The sequence below is a fragment of the Gossypium hirsutum genome, chromosome A05 (genome assembly GCF_007990345.1).
Source record: "Gossypium hirsutum isolate 1008001.06 chromosome A05, Gossypium_hirsutum_v2.1, whole genome shotgun sequence".
In the NCBI taxonomy this organism is placed as follows: domain Eukaryota; kingdom Viridiplantae; phylum Streptophyta; class Magnoliopsida; order Malvales; family Malvaceae; genus Gossypium; species Gossypium hirsutum.
In genome coordinates this window covers 109972879-109992234 of record NC_053428.1, presented here as the reverse complement: position 1 = coordinate 109992234, position 19356 = coordinate 109972879, and the positions used below count along the sequence as shown (strand labels likewise).

The following is a 19356-nucleotide window of genomic DNA, read 5'->3' as shown; positions in this document are numbered from 1 at the left end:
ATTTCTCAAAAAATTTCATCAATGTGATTGTGAAGAATGATGAAGGACGACCATGGAGGTGCAACTTCTCTTATGGTAGTCCCTATAATGAAGACAGAGCTAAGGTCAGGGAGACTCTTACAAATTTCAATAGAGATGTGGCGTGGTGTTGCATTGGAGACTTCAACGAAGTGAGATTCCAATACGAAAAAGGTGGGGAATTTTTGGCTGTTTCAATAGCAAACAGGTTTGATGAATTTTATTTCCGTGTTAACTTCTTGGGATTGATATTAAAGGAGCTAAGTTTACATGGGATTAAGGCTTAGTTTAGCATTACTTCTTAAAAATGTTTTTTGTCCTTAAAAAGCACTTTTGAGCAAAAGTTTTACTTCTGCTTTTGGCCAAAAAAGTGCTTTTGCAATGTTTTTTTTCCTAAAAACACTTTCTAAAAGCTCAAAAGCATCTTATTTATCAATGCTTTTATTCTAAAAGTGTTTTTAATCCCGAAAGTATTTCTAAGAATCAATGCTAAATTGACCCTAACAATAGTGATGATGACGCTTTCATTCACGAAAGATTGGACCAAGTCTTATGCAATCTTAAACAGCTTGATATCTTCCCTCATTGTAACGGTATCATTGGCTTAGCCATAGGCTCAAACCATAAGCCGATTATTCTAAAGCTTGAGTGATGCGATAACCGTTATCTGAGATCTTTTAAGTTTGAATAGAAATGACTCGTCACTTGATCTATCGTATTTATATACGTTAAGTTAACCTCTTTAGACATTTAAAGAGCTTATTCTCAAATAATTTATGATGTTTTTTACTATGTTTCTTTACTTATTAGGTTTTATGTTCAATGTTAGTGTTTATGGCAATTTTTATACTTTTCGGAATAAAATAGCAAGTTTATGTCATTGGGTGTTTAATGTTTGAATTAAGCTTGTTTCAGGAATATGGTTGAGGTGAAAATGAGAAGAAGAGCCTCCACTGTGGTCAAGGTCATGACACTACTGTTTTGGTGTTGTGACACTAATACCTCCACCACCAATCGAGGAGTTGGACTTCATCAAATTGCACTCCTAAGTGACATTTCTTTGAAGTCACGACATCAAGGGAATGATGTCACGACACCAGCCTATTTGGTCACAACTCCAAGCTATCAAGGTTGCAACATCGAGCACAGTAACACCCCAATTCCCAACAGTGAGTTGAGGTGTTACACAGAAAGCAGACTTGAACTCAGTTGACTTTTATTTTTCTTTTGACATATTATACAGGTTAAGGCGTTAACCCAAAATTTTTAGAGGTTAAAACAACCAAAACAGGTATAAACCATATAATATAAATATTTTTAGTAAATAACTTTTGACGGAACCCTTTAAAATAAAACTAACAAACTGTTATAAATACCAAGTGAGTTAGCTTCTTTCACAAAAATCCCAAAGGCAATACTAACAATAAACTCCATTTAAAACAATTTGGCGTATACAATTTAGAAAAATACCACATATTTCAATTTCATCAGAGCTTAATCAATCATTCAAGGGTAACATGCTTTTAAAACAAGGATTTATAAAGAGGTATTTTATTACAGATCTTATTTACAAAACAACAATACACGCCACCCCCAAAAAATATATATGTATGTTACAAAACAAACATATGCGAAGCTCATATCAGAGATCGCTCCTTTTGGCTGAGTCTCTTCAACAAGCTTTACGATGAAGCACCACCTAGGGATAATATAACATAATTAAAAACATACACACATTTTTACTAAGGTGACACCCTAAACAAAGGTACATATGGCGTATACTCTTCAACGTAAGTCTGTGGCGGATACCTATCCTTGGCGAATAGTATCCCTAGATGAATACTAATTACGAGCAACTACCTTTCTTCTTTACCATCACAGGGAACACATTGCCTTATTAGAACATATACATTCATTTAGAAACACGATCTATTACAACACTTACCCTTCACATCTCAGACATAAAGTTAGATTGATTCTTACATACCAACCGAACTTAATTTCGCTAAGGCGGATTCGACACGCCAGAACACAATAACTTAGCAAATTCGTTACGTACTCCACACATTCACTAAATGCAGATATATTACTTAACATAAAAAATTATCACACATTCCTAATCAACATTTCTTTCTCAATTACAGACATACATAACATGTAATACCCTTTAACCTTAAACCGTCGTCGGAACAGGGTTACGGGGTATTACCAAACAAATCACACAAATTACGGATAATTCTTAATAAAAAAATTAAAATTAAACAATTAATTATTTAACAAACATATTATAGTATAATCATAAATTCATATAAATTATATTTTTATTTGTAATTGACTTCATTCATTCAAATTTTTTTTATAAAAATTTCGACAGTATTTCTTCTTATTTTTACATAAAACCCCTTGCAAGTTCAAACCAAAAACCAACTAATCCAAAACCAATGGCACAACCAAAAACAATTTAAACCTAAATACACCTAAATCATAACCAATTCATTAACATAATAATTTAATAACTAAACATTCATAATATTAATCAAAATTAACTAATAATTTCATTCATTTTTCATTCTAAGTTAATATTTATATCATTAACATAATTTTAACTTAAACATCTATTATAGAATCATTCAAAATTGATTGAAAACTTCATTCATTTAACAACTTAATGTTAATGTGTCAAAATATCATATACCTTTCTTACCATTTCATTTAACCATCTAAACCTTATAATTCATCCTTCACAACCAAAATAACATATTCAAGTGATTACACAACACCTATGTACATGCCACCTTCAATTAAGAAAAGAAAACATCACCAAAAATCATTTTTGCTGGAGTCGAGATCGTTCGGATGCTAGACCGGGACACTGGACTCCTATTAACCTGCGCACGGAAACAACCGCACGCTGAGTATTCCATACTCAGTGGTATTACCATAATTTAAATTATAATAGCAATAAAGAATTATAATTACCAAACATGTAACTATCCAATTTCTCAAATATCAAATCATTCTTAAACTTTTATTAATTAATAATAACAATACAATTTTTAGCTATTCTTCAATTTCCATCACATATCACATGTAACAATTTCAATCACTACATGAACATTAAGTTCATGCCTTTCATTTTCAATCTCAATTTCAATCCATAATTCAACTTTCTCATTTCTTTCAATATTTCAATAATATAATTAATCAATTTATTTTAAATTTCTCATTTCAATTGTTCACCCTATTAACAAACCCGGGCTTTGACGGATACACGAATTCCAACCCAAACACACCAATACGGCACATTGTGCCTAAAATGGTACATAGTACCTGATCAGTATACGACACATAAAGTGCCTAAAATGACACACGAGGTGCCTGATACGGCACACGAGGTGCCTGAAATACGATACATAAAGTGTCTGATCGGTAAAGCAGGCAAATCTCGTACACTTCTAGATCCTATGGCATGCCAATTATATCCGACTTAGCCCGACTAGTTAATAGGGTATTTCAATTCTCAATTCACTTTCATTTCCAATCCAAGATCACTTTTGAATTACAATTTCACATTTAAATCAATTTACAATTCAATTATACTTACACATTCACCATTCAATTCAATTCTCAATTCAACTCAAATATCAATACTTACCTTATAACTCACTTATTAAATATAGAATTTATATAAAACATTTAATAAAAAGTAATTTGAATTATATTAATACAAACCGTGAATTTCTCATTTTAATCCTCGATAGCTTTCTCCTTTCCTTTGTGCACCGATGTCTTGGGTTCTTTGTTAACTATGAAAATAATAATAATTTATAATCATCAATACAACACAATTCAATTTAATCCATGAGCCTAAACATACAAATTTAACATTTTTTTTTGTACATATAATTCCACTATTTACTTATATGTTCATTCAAAGCTATCTGCTTGAGTCATTGTTACTAAATCATTTATATCTTGAGCTAAGAAACTCCAAATTAAGGTCCGATAATTTTCCCTGAAACTAGACTCACATATCTTCTTACCATAAATTTTTTAGAATTTTTGGTTTAGCCAATAAGTACAGTTTATTCTTTAAAGTTTCCCCTGTTCTGCTGTCAAATAGTTCCGACCATTCTTCACTAAAAATTAATTATCTCCTTATACAAGATTCGGACGATGCTCCCGTTTGGATTTTGAACATATAAATTCCAACCCATAATTACTTTTATACCATTTTTAATGATTTTTCAAAGTCAGAACATGGGAACCCGAATTTATTTTGACATTGTCTCACAAAACTTATAATATCTCATGGTCTACAATTTCGTTGCTTACACTGTTTCTTCTATGAGAAACTAGACTCAATAATCTTTAATTCCATATTTTTTTCATTCTCCAGTTCAATTTCTACAATTTTTGGTGAATTTTCAAATTCAGAACACTATTACTGCCCAAAACTGTTTTGGTATAAAATGTTAATAACCAAATTTACAACACCAATTCACACTTTATTTCTATTCAAATTTCATTTAAACTCAAATTTAACTATTAAAATTTCAACATATTTTCCTAATTTCAAATTTTCCTCAATTTAGTCCCTAAAACACAAAACTTATAGCTTACTTTACATTTCAATCCCTTTATCTATTCTAACTTAAATTTCATTCAATTAAACCCCTATTTCATCATTTTATTCAACATGAAATTTGTTTAAAAACCTAAGAACTTCTAAACTACTACCTTAATTCCATCAAAACCTTGTTTTAATACTTTTAAAAATGTCAAAATTAAGAGAAAAGGACTTAATTGAGCTTACCAATTAAACTCCAAGCTTCAAAAACCGTATTTCCCCCTTCTTCTTTTTTTCTTCTTTCCTTCCCCTGTTTGATTGCTTTCTGTTTTCTTTTCTTTGTTCTTTTGTTTCTTTTCTTTATTCTTTTTCTTTTATTTGTTTTAGTTACTAATAATATATTATAATAATTTAATTATATAATATATAAATATCTTCTACTTAATTAATAAAGAAACATGTAATCATGTTACAAGTATATATTCAGGTATTATTATACATGTTTATTTTCTTTTTCAAACATTTGTTTTTACTTAATTTAATACTAAATATAATATAATTTAATATAATTTATAACTTAAATAAAATAATAGTAATAATAACTAATTAATTAATCAATATACAATTATCTAAGAAAAGCCTTACAGCTTATGCCCCCTCATCTATGCTAATTGGTACAATTTTCAGTTTGGTCCTTTTTATTTTCTATTGATCTATAATTGAACCTTTGCCCTTTATTCAATTTAATTCTTTTTCTTAATTACTCTTAATTAAGCTAAATTCACCTAATTAAAACTTAATTAGATACACTACTAGACTCATAATTATTCCTAATAATTATTTACGAACTCGATTTACTAAGACGGAGGCCCGATAACGTACTTTTCCGGTGCCTGTGAATTTTGGGTCATTACATAACATGTACTTAAAACTACACATAACTCTTTCTCAACCCATAAATAGATAGATAATGCGTTTCAGCACACTTAAACCCACGTCTTCTTACATTAACAATAATACTTATACTAATCAAATTAAGACTCAATCGATATTTTCAAATGAATCAATAAACATTAAAGAATCAATATCACATTTCAATCGTCTAATCCTATGGAGTCATGAGTTTAACGTTTGTTTGGTGGAGAGTAGCAGTCAGCAATGGCGTTTGGATATTCCAACAAACCAAACTCTTATCACTTTATTGGCATGTTTATGTCAATATACATACAAATAGGGTAAACTATAAAACAGACACTTAACTATTAACGTATTACTGTATTGGTCACTAAAGTTTAAAATTTTTTATTTTAACCACTAACGTTATTAAAATTTAATATTTTGTCACTCCTCTATTAAATCACTAACGGTCACCTTTTTATTGATGTAATAATAAATTTAGCTCTCTAATGTTTATAGATTCTATTAATTTAGTCATAATTCTAAAAAATCTACAAATTTAGCCATCAACTTTACACATTCTATCAATTTAGTTTTACTTTTTAAAAACTCAAATTTTAAATTTTTAAAAATTGTAAAAAAAATTATTTAAAATTTCATTTTTTTGATAAAATACATAAGATTTTTTTATAAAAAATATTCATACAAAATTATAAATAAATGAATACCCATTTTTTATCTTTTTCTGACATTAAATTTATTTATTAAAATAATATTTTTATAAATAAAATAATTTTCTTTAAAAAAACAAAAACAAGACGTAAACCATATTCAAACTTTTTTTTATTAGTTTATTTGATAATAAATAAATTTTATTATACGCTTGGCCTTGCTTCTTAATCCTCGTCAAATTTGCCAAGTGCTAGACATTGCTTCACCCACAACCATCGGCACCAATAATAGTTACTTCGAGCTGCTTGAGTTTTACATCATCCATCATCGCACTATCGAATTAGGAATTGATTATGGAGCTATCAGTACGGCCTTCCACCTGCTAGGTCTCTAAGACCTCATCCAATCATCCTCACCTATATATCCTCGACCATGCTTGCCTCAAACGCAACATACCCGTTTTGAGTAACAACCTTAAAGACATCGATTCTTAACATTATCAACCTAAAGACTTGATGACCATTAATGTTGAAAAAAAATGGAAATGTTGAATTTACATAAGTCTTCTTCATGGTCTTTTCCCCTTGAATTGTTTATTTATAAGATTATTATTTTTATTTATACAATTATTATTTAAATAAATAAAATTCATGTTAGGAAATGGGAAATAAATAAAATCCTCTTTTTTTTTTCTTCTTTTCATTCACTCTATGTGTTTTTCTCTCTTTTTAGTTTTCAGATCTATTTTGTTGCTATTATAATTGTCTTTCACAAATTATGATAAACAGATGACGAAGCCTATCATTGTTAAAATACCATCGACCACCAGTGGTCTCTTTTAAAAAATGGGTGGCTCTTCATTGATTTCTTAATTTATTTCTGTTTTAAGAGTATTCAAAATAATAAATAATTTCATTAATCAGTTTGGACTCATGTTGTCTTAAGTTTTTGTTAGAGTTGTGACCCAAATTCTTATACAAGTGGCAAGATAGGGTGATCCACTCGGGTGAAGGCCGAAGTTTAGAAGTTTACTTCCTCTGTTTGATATTGATTTGAATAAGATATTTCAACCTTACTGCATTATCCCGAAATAGACACAGTCTAAACCTTTTTGGTTTTTACTTAAAATTGGTGTGTTCTATTTTTCTCTCTTTTATTGTCAATTAAGTCTTTACTTTTAGAAGTTTTTATCAACTCTTGTAGTACACTCTTTTGACATCATCCTCTCAAGTTTGGTGGATGCTCGGTTCTTTTTTCCTTTTATACCCGTCGCTTTGGATCATTCGGGGCTAATTTTTTATTGTATTAAGTGCTTGCAATCACTCCAAATATATTGTGCTTAAGTTGTGATTGAACCAATTGTTAACTTGCCATAATTTTGTGACAAAGGATATTAGTTATTCCCCGAATTGTATGATATCATTCATTCAATGAATTAATGAATTTTTCTTTAAAAATTAAAAAAAAAAACAAATAATTTATTTTTTTAATAAGTGATTACACTAGTACATCTCTTTATATCATATAATATGTGTAACAGAGACAGCGGAGAAAAAAAAACACCTGCGCCTTGCCGCCTTCTCTCACTTCGACTGGCAAGTTTCACTCTTTCGCTCTCCGTTTTCCAACATTTTACTGTTCCATACTCAGATTGCTTTGAAATTTAGAGTTTTGTTGCTAAATTGGTAAACTTGATTTTTTTTTCTGCCCTGTATTTTTTTTTTTGTTGAGAATTAACCCTTTTTGTAGAAATCAAGGTTTGACTTTTGAGGGGATTATCGTCTACCTTTCTTCTTTTTTTGCTATTAATCGTAGTAACTCTTGGGGTGGTATACTTTGAGGATTGGTAAGGATTCTTCGATATTTCCTTTGGTTAGTGTTGATATTAAATTAAAATTTTACCAGAATAGCCTCCTCTGTCATTTCTTTGCTTTTAAGCTAGGAGAGTTTAGTTGATTGAGAATTCTTTATGCATATTCAATTCAATTCTTAATTTGTGGTGTGTTTTTAAGTGTGGATGTAATTATTTCGAGTAAAAGGGTGATGGGGTTAGTTGAGCTTTGCTTGAAGATTGTTTTTGTAATCTTCTTCTTTTTTGAGGAAGTAGAAATTAGGAAATCAGTGTTCTTACTGAGGTATTAACAGTTTTCTGGTTTTATGAAGGTTTTTTAATGGTAATTATTGCTGCTAATATTTTACATTCCTCACTTATTCTCGACAGGACAGATCCTTCAAAGGCAGAGAGAGGAGCTGAGGCAACCAACTAAGAGTTAGATATCCTTAATGCATGCATGGATCCGAGTATTAAACGTATTCCTTCTAGGCCCTTCCTTTTTTATCTCTGCATATGATAGTTCAGTGCTATGCTCAAAAGTTGATAGTTACCTTTAAAATTGTCAAAATCTCAAAGCTTTCAGGAGTTTTATTGCTTTTCGTATTTTGTGATATGTGCGTTAGTTTACAAATTACAATTGATCAGCTAAAGTAATGGCTACTGAGGACCATCTAATATGACTTCCATATTATATGCAATGCTGCTTTTGCATAAAAAAACTGAAAATTTCAACCAAATGGGAATTCTAGTGCATGGATATAAGCAGTAATCACGAATCTTACAAAGTTACTGTCCTGCACATTCAACTTGTGGACCTATTTATTGCATTCATACGAATGGCTAACTGATGTGTATTTTACTTATAGCCTTTGTTTCAGTCTGACATGAAGTTAAACCACCAACATCTGACTTAGTTCATGCTGACTGACACCACCATTAGGCCAGTCAATGTGTTGTATTTAGCCTCTTTGAGTAAAGTTTTTTTTAAAAAATGTTTGTTTATATTGTTAAATCATGGTTAGCAACTTGGTTAATGCAGAGCACTTAACAGAAGCAGTTGAACAGAAAAATGGTGAATATGCACTTATTAGAGATGCGGAAATCCCGCAGCTGAGCATTTATGATAAACCTCTTCCTTGCTTTGGCTGTGGGATAGGGTGGTTTTCGTGAGTTCTCCTGCCCTCTTCATTCTCTTCCATCGCATCTTGTTTTCTGGACTCATGAGCATATATGCTCGTTTGCAGTCTTCTGCTTGGATTTGTTTTCCCATTGATGTGGTATTATGCCACCATTCTCTACTTTGGAAACTACTACCGCAAAGACCCAAGAGAAAGAGCTGGACTTGCTGCCTCTGCAATAGCTGTAAGTGCTAATTTAGGCATTGGTATTTTGTTTGATGTTATGGTTTGCCATTTCACTTTTACTTTGAGTTAAAGTTCATTTTAATGCAATCTAGAGAAATGATAAACAAATATATATATTTCTATTATATTCCGCATTGCTATACCATGCTTTGGAAGACAATTTTGTGTAAAAGATAGATACTCCACTAAAACTCAGATGAAAGAAAAATCTTTTGAAAGCTTTTTTTGATCATTAAAAGGGGATGGGGTTACCAGGTGCCAGCATATAACAATTTTGCCACTCTTTAACTGTAGCAATGTCGGGCATATGAAAGAATTAATCCCAGATCATTGCTTTTTGCAGGCATTGATATGTACAATTGCTTTGATAATCACAATAGCTATTCTCGTCTTCTAGTTCGTCCTACTGCAGTCTGTATCTTTAGTACTGCTTAAGGAGCTTCCTCGAACAAAAGGTGAGACAAGAATACATGCAGTTGTCCATCTGCAACAGAAGGAAAGAAGCAAGAAGGTATTATACCTCAGAATCATTGAAGGTTCAGTTACCTGCATTGTAGCCCCCGTTAGTGATGAACATAACACAGAATCTATATTACAGCTTTGTAATATCCATGTCGTAGAGGAATTGTATGTACTGGTAACACAAGCACGACGTAATTACTGATATATCTCGAGACATTGAAACTTTCAGTTTTCATTTTGAAAACAGAGGAAAATTCATGCTTCATTGTAGGGTATTATTTGGCCATTTTTGCTGGGCTCGGATCCATGTTAAAGATTATCAAGTTAATGTTATTGAAGATGATGACTGAAAATGTAATGAAGGGAACCTTGGTAGTTTCATAAAAGGATGCCATGGCATCGTCTGGTAAGTGGCCTGGGAAACTTGAGTACATGGAGATTCTTTTGCAAATTTGCTTATTACCACTGGGTTACCCATCCAAGCTTAAAGGGTTGTTTAAAATTTGAGAAGATTGGAATAAAAATATTAGACTTGAAAAACGGGTTTACATAAAAAATTATGGTCATTTGAAATATGGATTAAGCTTAGGCCCAAACATTTTAAGGCTTGAACTTAAGTTTGTAATATATTATATTATTATTATTATATATTATGTGATTTATAGTTATATATAATATTATAATGTAAACATATTAAAAATTTTAAGTTGTAAGTTGCATATGTAAAATTTTAGTAAATGAAAAATATATAAAATTATTTAATATTAAATTAAAGAATGTAAATATTTGTTATAAAATTAATAATATAGGTAAGTCTAAAATAGTTTAGGTTGGCCATTTAAAAGTATTGACGAGCTTGAGCAAAAATTTATACCTGTATTTTGGTTTGATTGTACAAGTATAATGTGTTGATATTATGTTTAAATCCAACTCAATTCGAACTTAATCTGGCCTATGAATACCTCTACTTATAAATCAAAGCTTATAATTTTTACAACCCAAACACCTAATAAGAAGAAGAAAGCGTAGAAGGAATTTTTTTATGTTCGACACCAGGACATTCGTTAATTTGTTTGTAAATTATTACAAAGAAGACATTAGAAAAGTCAAAGAAAACTGTACGAGTGCTTCGCTGCAAATCAAGCTATATGTGTAGTCCTAGAAAAAAAATGCCGCAAAAAATGCCTTTATCATGGTTAGAAGCCACATCAATAGCTCCTACTTCATCGTTAGGCATCAACCACTAGAAAATGAAACATGCAAACTCGTGCATTGTAACCACCATCGACGATCTTATTCATCCCAGAAATAATTTTGAAGTCGCAAAAACGTTAGATCCATCATATCGAACGGAAACAAAATGAGTTGACTCGAACTCGAGAATAGATTTAGTATAAACTCAAGAAAGACGAATCAAAATGGACTCAAGAATACACAAGTCTTCATCAACTAAAAAATTCTCCCATAAGGGACGAACCAAGGGTCAAACCTTAGGCCAAAATTATTATTCAGAAAACTTCGCTTGCTCAAAAAAAGGAGGGTGGTCAATGAAGATCATGAGAAGTGGTCGTGGAGGGGATGGACGATGAAGGATGAAGGGAGTTGGAGATAGAAAATAGGAAAAGAAAAGTGAAAGAGCGGAGGAGATCACGATGGATGAAGGGGGAGGAGTTATCACCAAGGAGGAGCGACATAAGTAATTAAGCTTGCCGCCTCTATTTTCGGCTTGGGTTAATCTTTTACAAATATGGGCATATTTGGACATAATTTTAAGCTCATATTTTTTAGTCAAGCTGGACTTGAGTAAGCATATGTTAATTTCATGCTTAGGCCCAACCCGACTTGACCTATGAGTACCTCAAAAATTAAGAAAGGAAAATAAATAAAGATGTATTTGTTAGAAGGTTGACTGAATTAGAATTGTGTCTTGGGTTCTACAGCGTTGATAAAGAGAAACAAGAAATAAAAATATAGAAATTAGAATAGGGCTATAGTCGTTATAGACTTGTCCATGGATTGAATAAAAATGTTAAAATTCAGTCCCAACACAGCTAGCCCGAATTAATTTTTTATACAAAAAATAAAAATATAATACATTAAAAATACTAAAAAATTAAAATAAATATTTCTCAACAAATTGAAAATAAATTTTAAAAAATATTTATACTTAAAAAATACTAAAATAGGTGTAACTTAACAAGCAAATATCCTAAAATAGTAACAAAAATAACAATAAAACAAGAGTTATACAATATCAAAATAATAACAAAATAGTAGTAACATAATCGTGAAATAATAGCACAACAGTAAAAGAACAATAAGAAGACAATATTCTTTTTCAATTTTTTTGCTAATTCGAGTTAGGCCCGGGCTAAAAATACATTATTAAAGGTTCAATCCATTTATTAAACGGATCTTATTTTTATGCCCAAACCAATTTTTTAAATCTATATTTTATCCTAACCCTTTTATTCTTCGGACGGACTCCAACTTGACCCATGGAGAGGCTTATGTAGTATAGCGTATATCCCCCGGTGCTGTTTTATAAACCAACTTGCAAAAGCAGACAGACCCGGAAATCCTTCCCAAAAATAATTGACATGAATCCAACCTCTCCCAGTATTTGTGCCGTAAGAAAACCCCCAATTGTTTACGTAAAGACCATTTTCATGTTTCATTCGGTAGATATAATGGAAATAAGAAAACGTGATTAGGTCTTCCTGGACTCCTAATTCCTACCTAAAATCTGGATTTGAAGCAACACAAACAAACACTCTTCCATTCTTTTATTTCAATAAAACAATTTCTTTACGGATCGTTATACATGTAGTTTTATACAATACTCACAAAAATTGAAATATTTTAATTAATAAATTTAACGACTATCGTTTGAGTCAGGATTAAAATTTTAAAATTTAATAAATATAAAGTCAATAATGATCAAATTGAACAATACGTAACTTCCCAACTAATATATTAGTAGCGAAGCGGAAGGAACAATGAACGAGGGCACACCACAACCACTTGGCATGATAATTACGAGAGGTATGAGACTAGTAGTGATTTTAAACTAATAAAATTAATTGCTATAATTAAATTGGTTAGTATTTAGTATATTGGCAATGTACTTTTTTTTTATTCCACAAGCAACCTTAAAAAATTGCTATGTGTCTATTTTTTAAAATATTTTACTATATCCCTAGAAGACACTTGTATGATTCTGCTTGTGGAGTTTAAAAACTTTATTGGAAATTATGTGCCAAATATTATTCTAATTAAATATGCAACTAAGAATAAATAGAAAATTTTCAGTAAAAGAATCATAAAGGTCTTTATAGTAGAAGTCAAATTGCATTTTATTCTCTATACTAAAAAAAATGAGCAAATTAGTCTTTATACATTAGATAAAAGAGCAAACTGGTCATTCTGTTAAAAAATTCATCCATTTGTATTATTAAAAATTGGCCCTTATACGTCAGCATGAGATAAAAGTGGCACACCATGTGTAACTGTCTAGTTATTCCGTTAATCACATTCATTTTTAATTGTATAAATGGATGAAATTTTTAACTGAAAAGACTAATTTTCTTTTTAATCTAATATATAAAGACTAATTTACTCCTTTTTCGAATAAAGAAACTAAAATGCAATCTATCTCCTAGTACATGCGCCTCCATAATACTTTTACCAAAGCAAATTAACAACAAACAACAGAAAAGAGAAATGGAAAAGACAGATCGAAAAAAATATTACTTTCAAGTTAATCAAATCTAGTTATTTGATTTTTTGGAGTAAACTCGAATAAATAATTCAATTTTAGAGTTCAAGTTGAGTTGAATTTTACAATTCAAGCAGATTGGTGTAAATACTTCTTTGGTTCCTGACAATTTTGAAATTGAGCAAATTGGTCTCTCTCAACAAAAATTACAAAAAAAATATTCAAAATATTTACAAAAATTCCAAATTTTATATTTTTAAAAAATTATAAAAAATATAAAGAATATATAAAGAAAGTTAAAAATTTAAAAGTTTTCTAAAATAACAATTTCGAGACCTAATAAGTTAATTAACGATTCAAGTTTATCATATTAAAATATTTTTTTATTTTAATTTTAAAAAAATTCCAAATATATATTGTTTCAAAATTAGTTATATTAATTGTAACAATATTTTAATTTGATATGTATAATTTTTTTAATTTAACTCGATCAACTCGAATTAAATTTCATTTCACTTAACTCAATTCAAAAAAAAATTTAACTCAAATTAAAATAATACAATAAAACTCATTAATTCGATTAATTCAAATTTTTTTCAGTTGATAAAATTTTATTAACAAGATGATACTTTCCTCTTCCTTGTTAGCTGCCCTTATCTTACCTGTTCCTTCCTACAAGCTTTTGGCAACTCACGTCACTCCATTCTTTCTGTTTCCTTAATTTAATTTGGTTTTGCTAATAATTAGTTGTCATACGCGGCGGAATGACACTTCATTTTACGAGTTAATATCATCTCTTCTAATTATTTTTTAATAATTTTATTATATTTCGGATGATATTTATTTTTTTTTAAAAATATCTAAAATTATTTATAATTAATTTTTCTTCAATCTACGAATACAAAGATAATGAAAGATAATACAATTTTAGTACACTCGAATTAAAAAAAATTGTCCATAAAATGATATTTGTTAAAAGGAATTTGATTGAACGAACATGAAGTGGATTGCATATCTCAATAGAAAATTAGAAGATGCAGAATAGAAACATGGGTTTATTAATTATAAGTATTATTTCTTTTAAACAATTAAGTGTAGCCGTTGCTGTCCCAATTAATGGGAGTGATTGACGGACAAAATTTCAATGGAGGAGAAGCCATCAACACACCTCTACTTTGCGTTTCGCTGTCATTCTTATAAGGACAGGCAGCATGTGAACTGTGTAGGCAACCCATCTCTCTCTATGAAACGTATATACCCAAAACCAAAAGGCAAGTAAAAGTGTTTCTCTCTTAGAAAAAGATGGAGGAAGATGGAGAGATGACGCCATTTTGGCTGGAAACCTCCGACAGCCGGCGGCGGAAACCTTCATCTTTCTTCTTAAACACCGGTATCCTTATCATCCTCTTGCTAGTCATTGCGTTTGCATTTGTGTTGTTTATCATCCCTTCGTTTCTGTCTTTGACGTCCAACATATTCAAGCCTCAACTTGTTAAAAAATCATGGGATTCCGTGAATTTAGTCCTAGTGCTTTTCGCCATAATCTGTGGCTTCTTAAGCAATAGCAATAGTAATAATAATACCCCAACCCCAACATCTACTTACGAAGCTACTACCAGACCCAGTCCCAAACATGTTGATGATCATGTCCCAGGATCAAACCCTTCAACGCCAAGTCAATGGTATGATCGGACGGCTTATAACTCATTACAGAGGTTGAAAAGTAGCAGCTCGTATCCAGATCTACGGCAGGAATATTCTTCTTGGATGGTGAACGGTGATGATCGCTGGAGGTTTTATGATGATACTCATTTGTATAATTACCGTAGTAGGTCAAGGCGACAGCATGATCAACAAGTCTATATTAATAATACCAAGGATATAGCTGTTGATACAGTTCGCACGTCTCCACAGCCACCACCTCAGTCACATCCGCCGCAGCTTCCTAAGGTAGTTAGAAGAAAACCTAAGCGGACTCATTATGAAGATGCTAAAACCAAAGAGAGAAGTGAACATAAGGAAGTAATATACAGTGAGATGAAAATCTTGCCACCAATAGATGACGAGCCGGAAAAGAGAAGTTCCAATAGTGAGAAAAAGACAGGCGGTGGAGGGACTAAAGAATTCTTAATTTCCTTAAGAAGAAAAAAGAAGAAGCAAAGGCAGAGAAGCGTAGAAAACCTTGAGGAATTCTTTAACCTTTCAACGCTTCCTTTATATCCAACCCCATCACCTCCTCCTCCGCCTCCACCACCTCCACCACCGCCGTTACCTTCATTTTACCAAAGCATCGTTTCTTCCAAGAAAAGCAAAGCCAGAAAGCACCATTCAATGGAACCACCGGTAACAACCCAGAAGCCTCCTTTGCCAGTCAAGATAAATAACATGAACAATGTAGAAGAGAGCATGGAAAGTGGGAATGAATCACCGTTAAATCCAGTCCCTCCACCGCCACCTCCTCCACCGTTTAAATTGCGGCCATGGAAGTTCGAAGTGCAGGGTGATTTTGTTAGGATAAAAAGTATTAATTCAGCGGATTCGGATGATCCATCAAGCGGTGAAGCGAGTCCGTCGGATGTTAAAAGAATGTGTGAAATGGAGGGTGAAGATTCAAGGGGAGGAGCTTTGTTTTGTCCAAGTCCAGATGTAAATACCAAAGCCGATCATTTCATTGCAAGGTTCAGGGCCGGTCTGACGCTGGAAAAAATAAACTCCGTTCGGGCGAGGTCTAATCTTGGCCCAACCCCACCGTGATTTATGAGCCACAACCCTAAAATGTCCCCTTTTCTTTCATTATTTTCTTTCATTCTTTTATTTATTTTCCGGTGGCAAATTTGTCCTTTCAGTTGCACTTGCATATACACAAGTTCAATTACATATACAGCTTTTTTATTTTTTTTCAATGTAATATTTATTTAATATTTATTTAATTTTTATAATTAATGTTTATAATTTGTACATATTATTCCCAATTTATTTTTTCTATTTAAGGAATTTATTAAATGGTTGTCACCCTTAAATAATTAACGAAAATATTTATTTTTATAAAAAATAAGTAGAAATATTTTTTTTATTTTAAATCATGTCAAAAGTAAAATATACTTAATTTAAATCCAAAATATCATAATTTTAAATTTTTTTTTTCATTTTAAGTAATTTTTTTATAGAAAAAAATAAAAGAGTAAGAGTAAATTGAATAAATATGTAAAGGTAAATGTTAAATTTGTTATTATACCTTATATATAAAAACCAAATTTTAACAGAGAAATAGTTTCACTTACTCATCTAAAATACAAGGACTAATTTACTTATTTTTCAGTAGAAAAATTAAATTATAATACAAAGTATAGTACAAAAAAGTTTTGTGGTACTTTTACCTACTTTTTGTATAATAGTAATATAATAATCATCACCGAACCCTGTGTATTAACCTTATGATCAATATATTCATCATACCAAATATGACTTGAATTCAAATTGCATTAATCGATTACTGTTAAGACTTTACACTCTTCTTATAATTAATATATATATATAATAACCATCAACATCTTAACGATGTGCACGTTAAGCACATAATTAACTAACAATGTGCAACATTTGTTTACTAAATAAGTGGCATGCCACAACTCAGGTCTTACAATTTTTTAAAGCAGAGAGTAGCGGGGCCTGGGCGAGGAATAGAGTTTAAGAAATGGTGGTAGGGGGTAGGGTTTAAAACTGATAATTGGTCGGATTAAATTGGGTCGATGCAAAATATTAGGTCACTTTTTGGGTTTGGTTCAGTTCGGCTTGAAAATTAGGTTAAAATTTTGTCTAAATTTGACTCAGATAAAAAATGTTGAATTCAAGCTCGGCTCGATCCGTCCGTATTAATTTTTTTATATTATTTTTTATATAAAAATAAATTTAAGATATATAGTATATCAAATACATTGAAAACACTAAAATAAATGTTTTCAACAAATTGAAAATATATTGAAAAAAAATCTTTAAATTTAAATAACACTAAAATAGTTATAACTTAGCAAGCAAATGCTTCTAAAATAATAGCAAAATTAACAATAAAATAAGAATTATAGAATATCTTAACAATAACAATAAAATAATAGCAATACAATAGCAAAAAAAAGAGCAAAACAGTAGCAAACAATAACAAAACAAACAACAACAAAACAGCACCAAAACAATAGTAGGGAAAAATTGTAATCAAATCCAGGCCGGATAAGGCCTAGGCCAAAAAATTCTTACTAGAGGCCCGACTCGTTCAAAAAACAGGTCTTATTTTTTTTGTCTAAGCATACTTTTCGGGATTATATTTTTACCTAAATCCTCACTTTTCGAACAAACCTTCGAGTTTTGACAGGTGACCTGACTCATGATCAGGCCTAACAAGGTTTTTCGGAAAGTGATTTTATTTTTTTGAAATTGAAAAGTGGGTTTGTTTCGAGTTACAAACACATAAAAGGTAGGTAGATGGATGCACTAAAAATCAAATATAAACAAAATGGATAAATTAATAATAATGTTGGCTTATATGTCAAAAAGAGTTCTTAAAAAATGTAAAAACAAATCAATTAAGTTATTGTATTAAATTTGCACTCAATTAAACATTTAATTATTATTAATTAAAATAATCAATTAAGCTATTCTGTTGATGGTTTCTGTCATTAACCATGTTAACTGTTAAAATAAATTGATGAACTAATCAAATAATGACACATGACAGCTTCTGATTTAATATAATATTAAAAATCATAAAAAAATATAAAACTATAAATATTAAATATTAAAATATGTTAAAATTGATATGAACTTATTAAAATTATAAATATTATAAAAATATAATAAATATAACAAATTATAATAAATTATAAAATTTATAAAAATGATTTAAAATATTTAAATTTAAAAAATGTATTAGAAGTCTTAAAAATGCAATAAAAATTATAAAAATATTAAAATTGATATAAACTTATAAAAAATTATAAAAACTTAAACTGGACTGGTTATTCAAAATTGGCAAGCGTACCGATCCAAGAAGAGCCATTAGAACGATTGACTTGAAAATTGGACGATTGAACCATTTTTTTATTTTTATTTTATTATTTTTATCAAACTAAAATTTTATTATCCAGCTATTAGCATATCTCATAATGAAATATTCTAACCAAGGTTTTCAGAACTAGATCGATAGTCAAACCGATCAGGCCATCAATTTCCCAATTCAACTGATTCGTCCAATTGGATTAAATAAAGTATTAAAAATTAAAAAATTGGTTCAACCCTTCGATTCCCAAGTCAACCGTTCTAATAGCTTTCTCCACACAAATACCCTTGTCAATTTCAATCTAATCTGTCCAACCAACTAACACAAATACCCTTGTCAATTTCAATCTAATCTGTCCAACCAACTAATCCGATCCAATTTAAACTTTTATATATTTTTTTATAAGTTTATATCAATTTTAATAACTTTTGATACTTTTTTTATAATTTTTATAAAATCTTAATAAGTTATTACAAAATTTTAAATGTGTTTAATTTATTTTATAAAAAATTATTATTTATTAGATTTTTAAATAATTTTTTATGATTTTTTAGTATTTTTTTAGAAAATATTAGATTAAACCAGATTAACTTGATCAATGACGAAATCGATGCAGCTTTATTTATTACTTTTTCTTAAAAGCTTTTTCGACATGTAAACCAATGAAAGCTGCCCAAAAAGGCCAAAAATAAGCTTCTTACTTGATTAAGAAGCTAGGCTAGCTCTATGTGCGGTGCAATCAATTGCTTGATTAAGGGTTGGTAAATACTA

General features: G+C 30.2%; 2 protein-coding genes across 7 annotated transcripts; both read left to right on the top strand.

The window, feature by feature from the left end:
- Positions 1-7674: 7674 nt before the first annotated feature.
- On the top strand, positions 7675-10082 carry LOC107904322 (60S ribosomal protein L18a-like protein). 6 transcript variants are annotated; one of them, XM_041114586.1, is made up of 6 exons: positions 7682-7752; positions 7907-8003; positions 8379-8467; positions 9031-9157; positions 9236-9353; positions 9699-10082. In XM_041114586.1, exons 3-6 carry the CDS (start codon positions 8449-8451, stop codon positions 9750-9752), a joined length of 318 nt encoding a protein of 105 aa, XP_040970520.1. In that variant the 5' UTR covers positions 7682-7752; positions 7907-8003; positions 8379-8448; the 3' UTR covers positions 9753-10082. The 6 variants fall into 6 exon arrangements, with proteins under 6 accessions (XP_016686146.1, XP_040970520.1, XP_016686150.1 ...); XM_016830657.2 differs by lacking the exon at positions 7907-8003 and having other exon boundaries at positions 7675-7752; XM_016830661.2 differs by lacking the exon at positions 7907-8003 and having other exon boundaries at positions 7684-7752; positions 8384-8467.
- Positions 10083-14837: 4755 nt separating this feature from the next.
- On the top strand, positions 14838-16289 carry LOC107904323 (actin cytoskeleton-regulatory complex protein PAN1). Its single transcript, XM_016830662.2, has one exon. It carries the CDS (start codon positions 14838-14840, stop codon positions 16287-16289), a length of 1452 nt encoding a protein of 483 aa, XP_016686151.1.
- The last annotated feature ends 3067 nt before the right edge of the window (positions 16290-19356 follow it).

Coding starts and splice junctions, on each gene's coding strand:
- LOC107904322 (XM_016830657.2), top strand. Junction 9,158..9,235: donor TGTGGGATAGGGTGGTTTTC/GTGAGTTCTCCT, acceptor GCTCGTTTGCAG/TCTTCTGCTTGGATTTGTTT. Junction 9,354..9,698: donor TTGCTGCCTCTGCAATAGCT/GTAAGTGCTAAT, acceptor TGCTTTTTGCAG/GCATTGATATGTACAATTGC.
- LOC107904323 (XM_016830662.2), top strand. CDS start 14,838: ATGGAGGAAGATGGAGAGATGACGCCATTTTGGCTGGAAACCTCCGAC.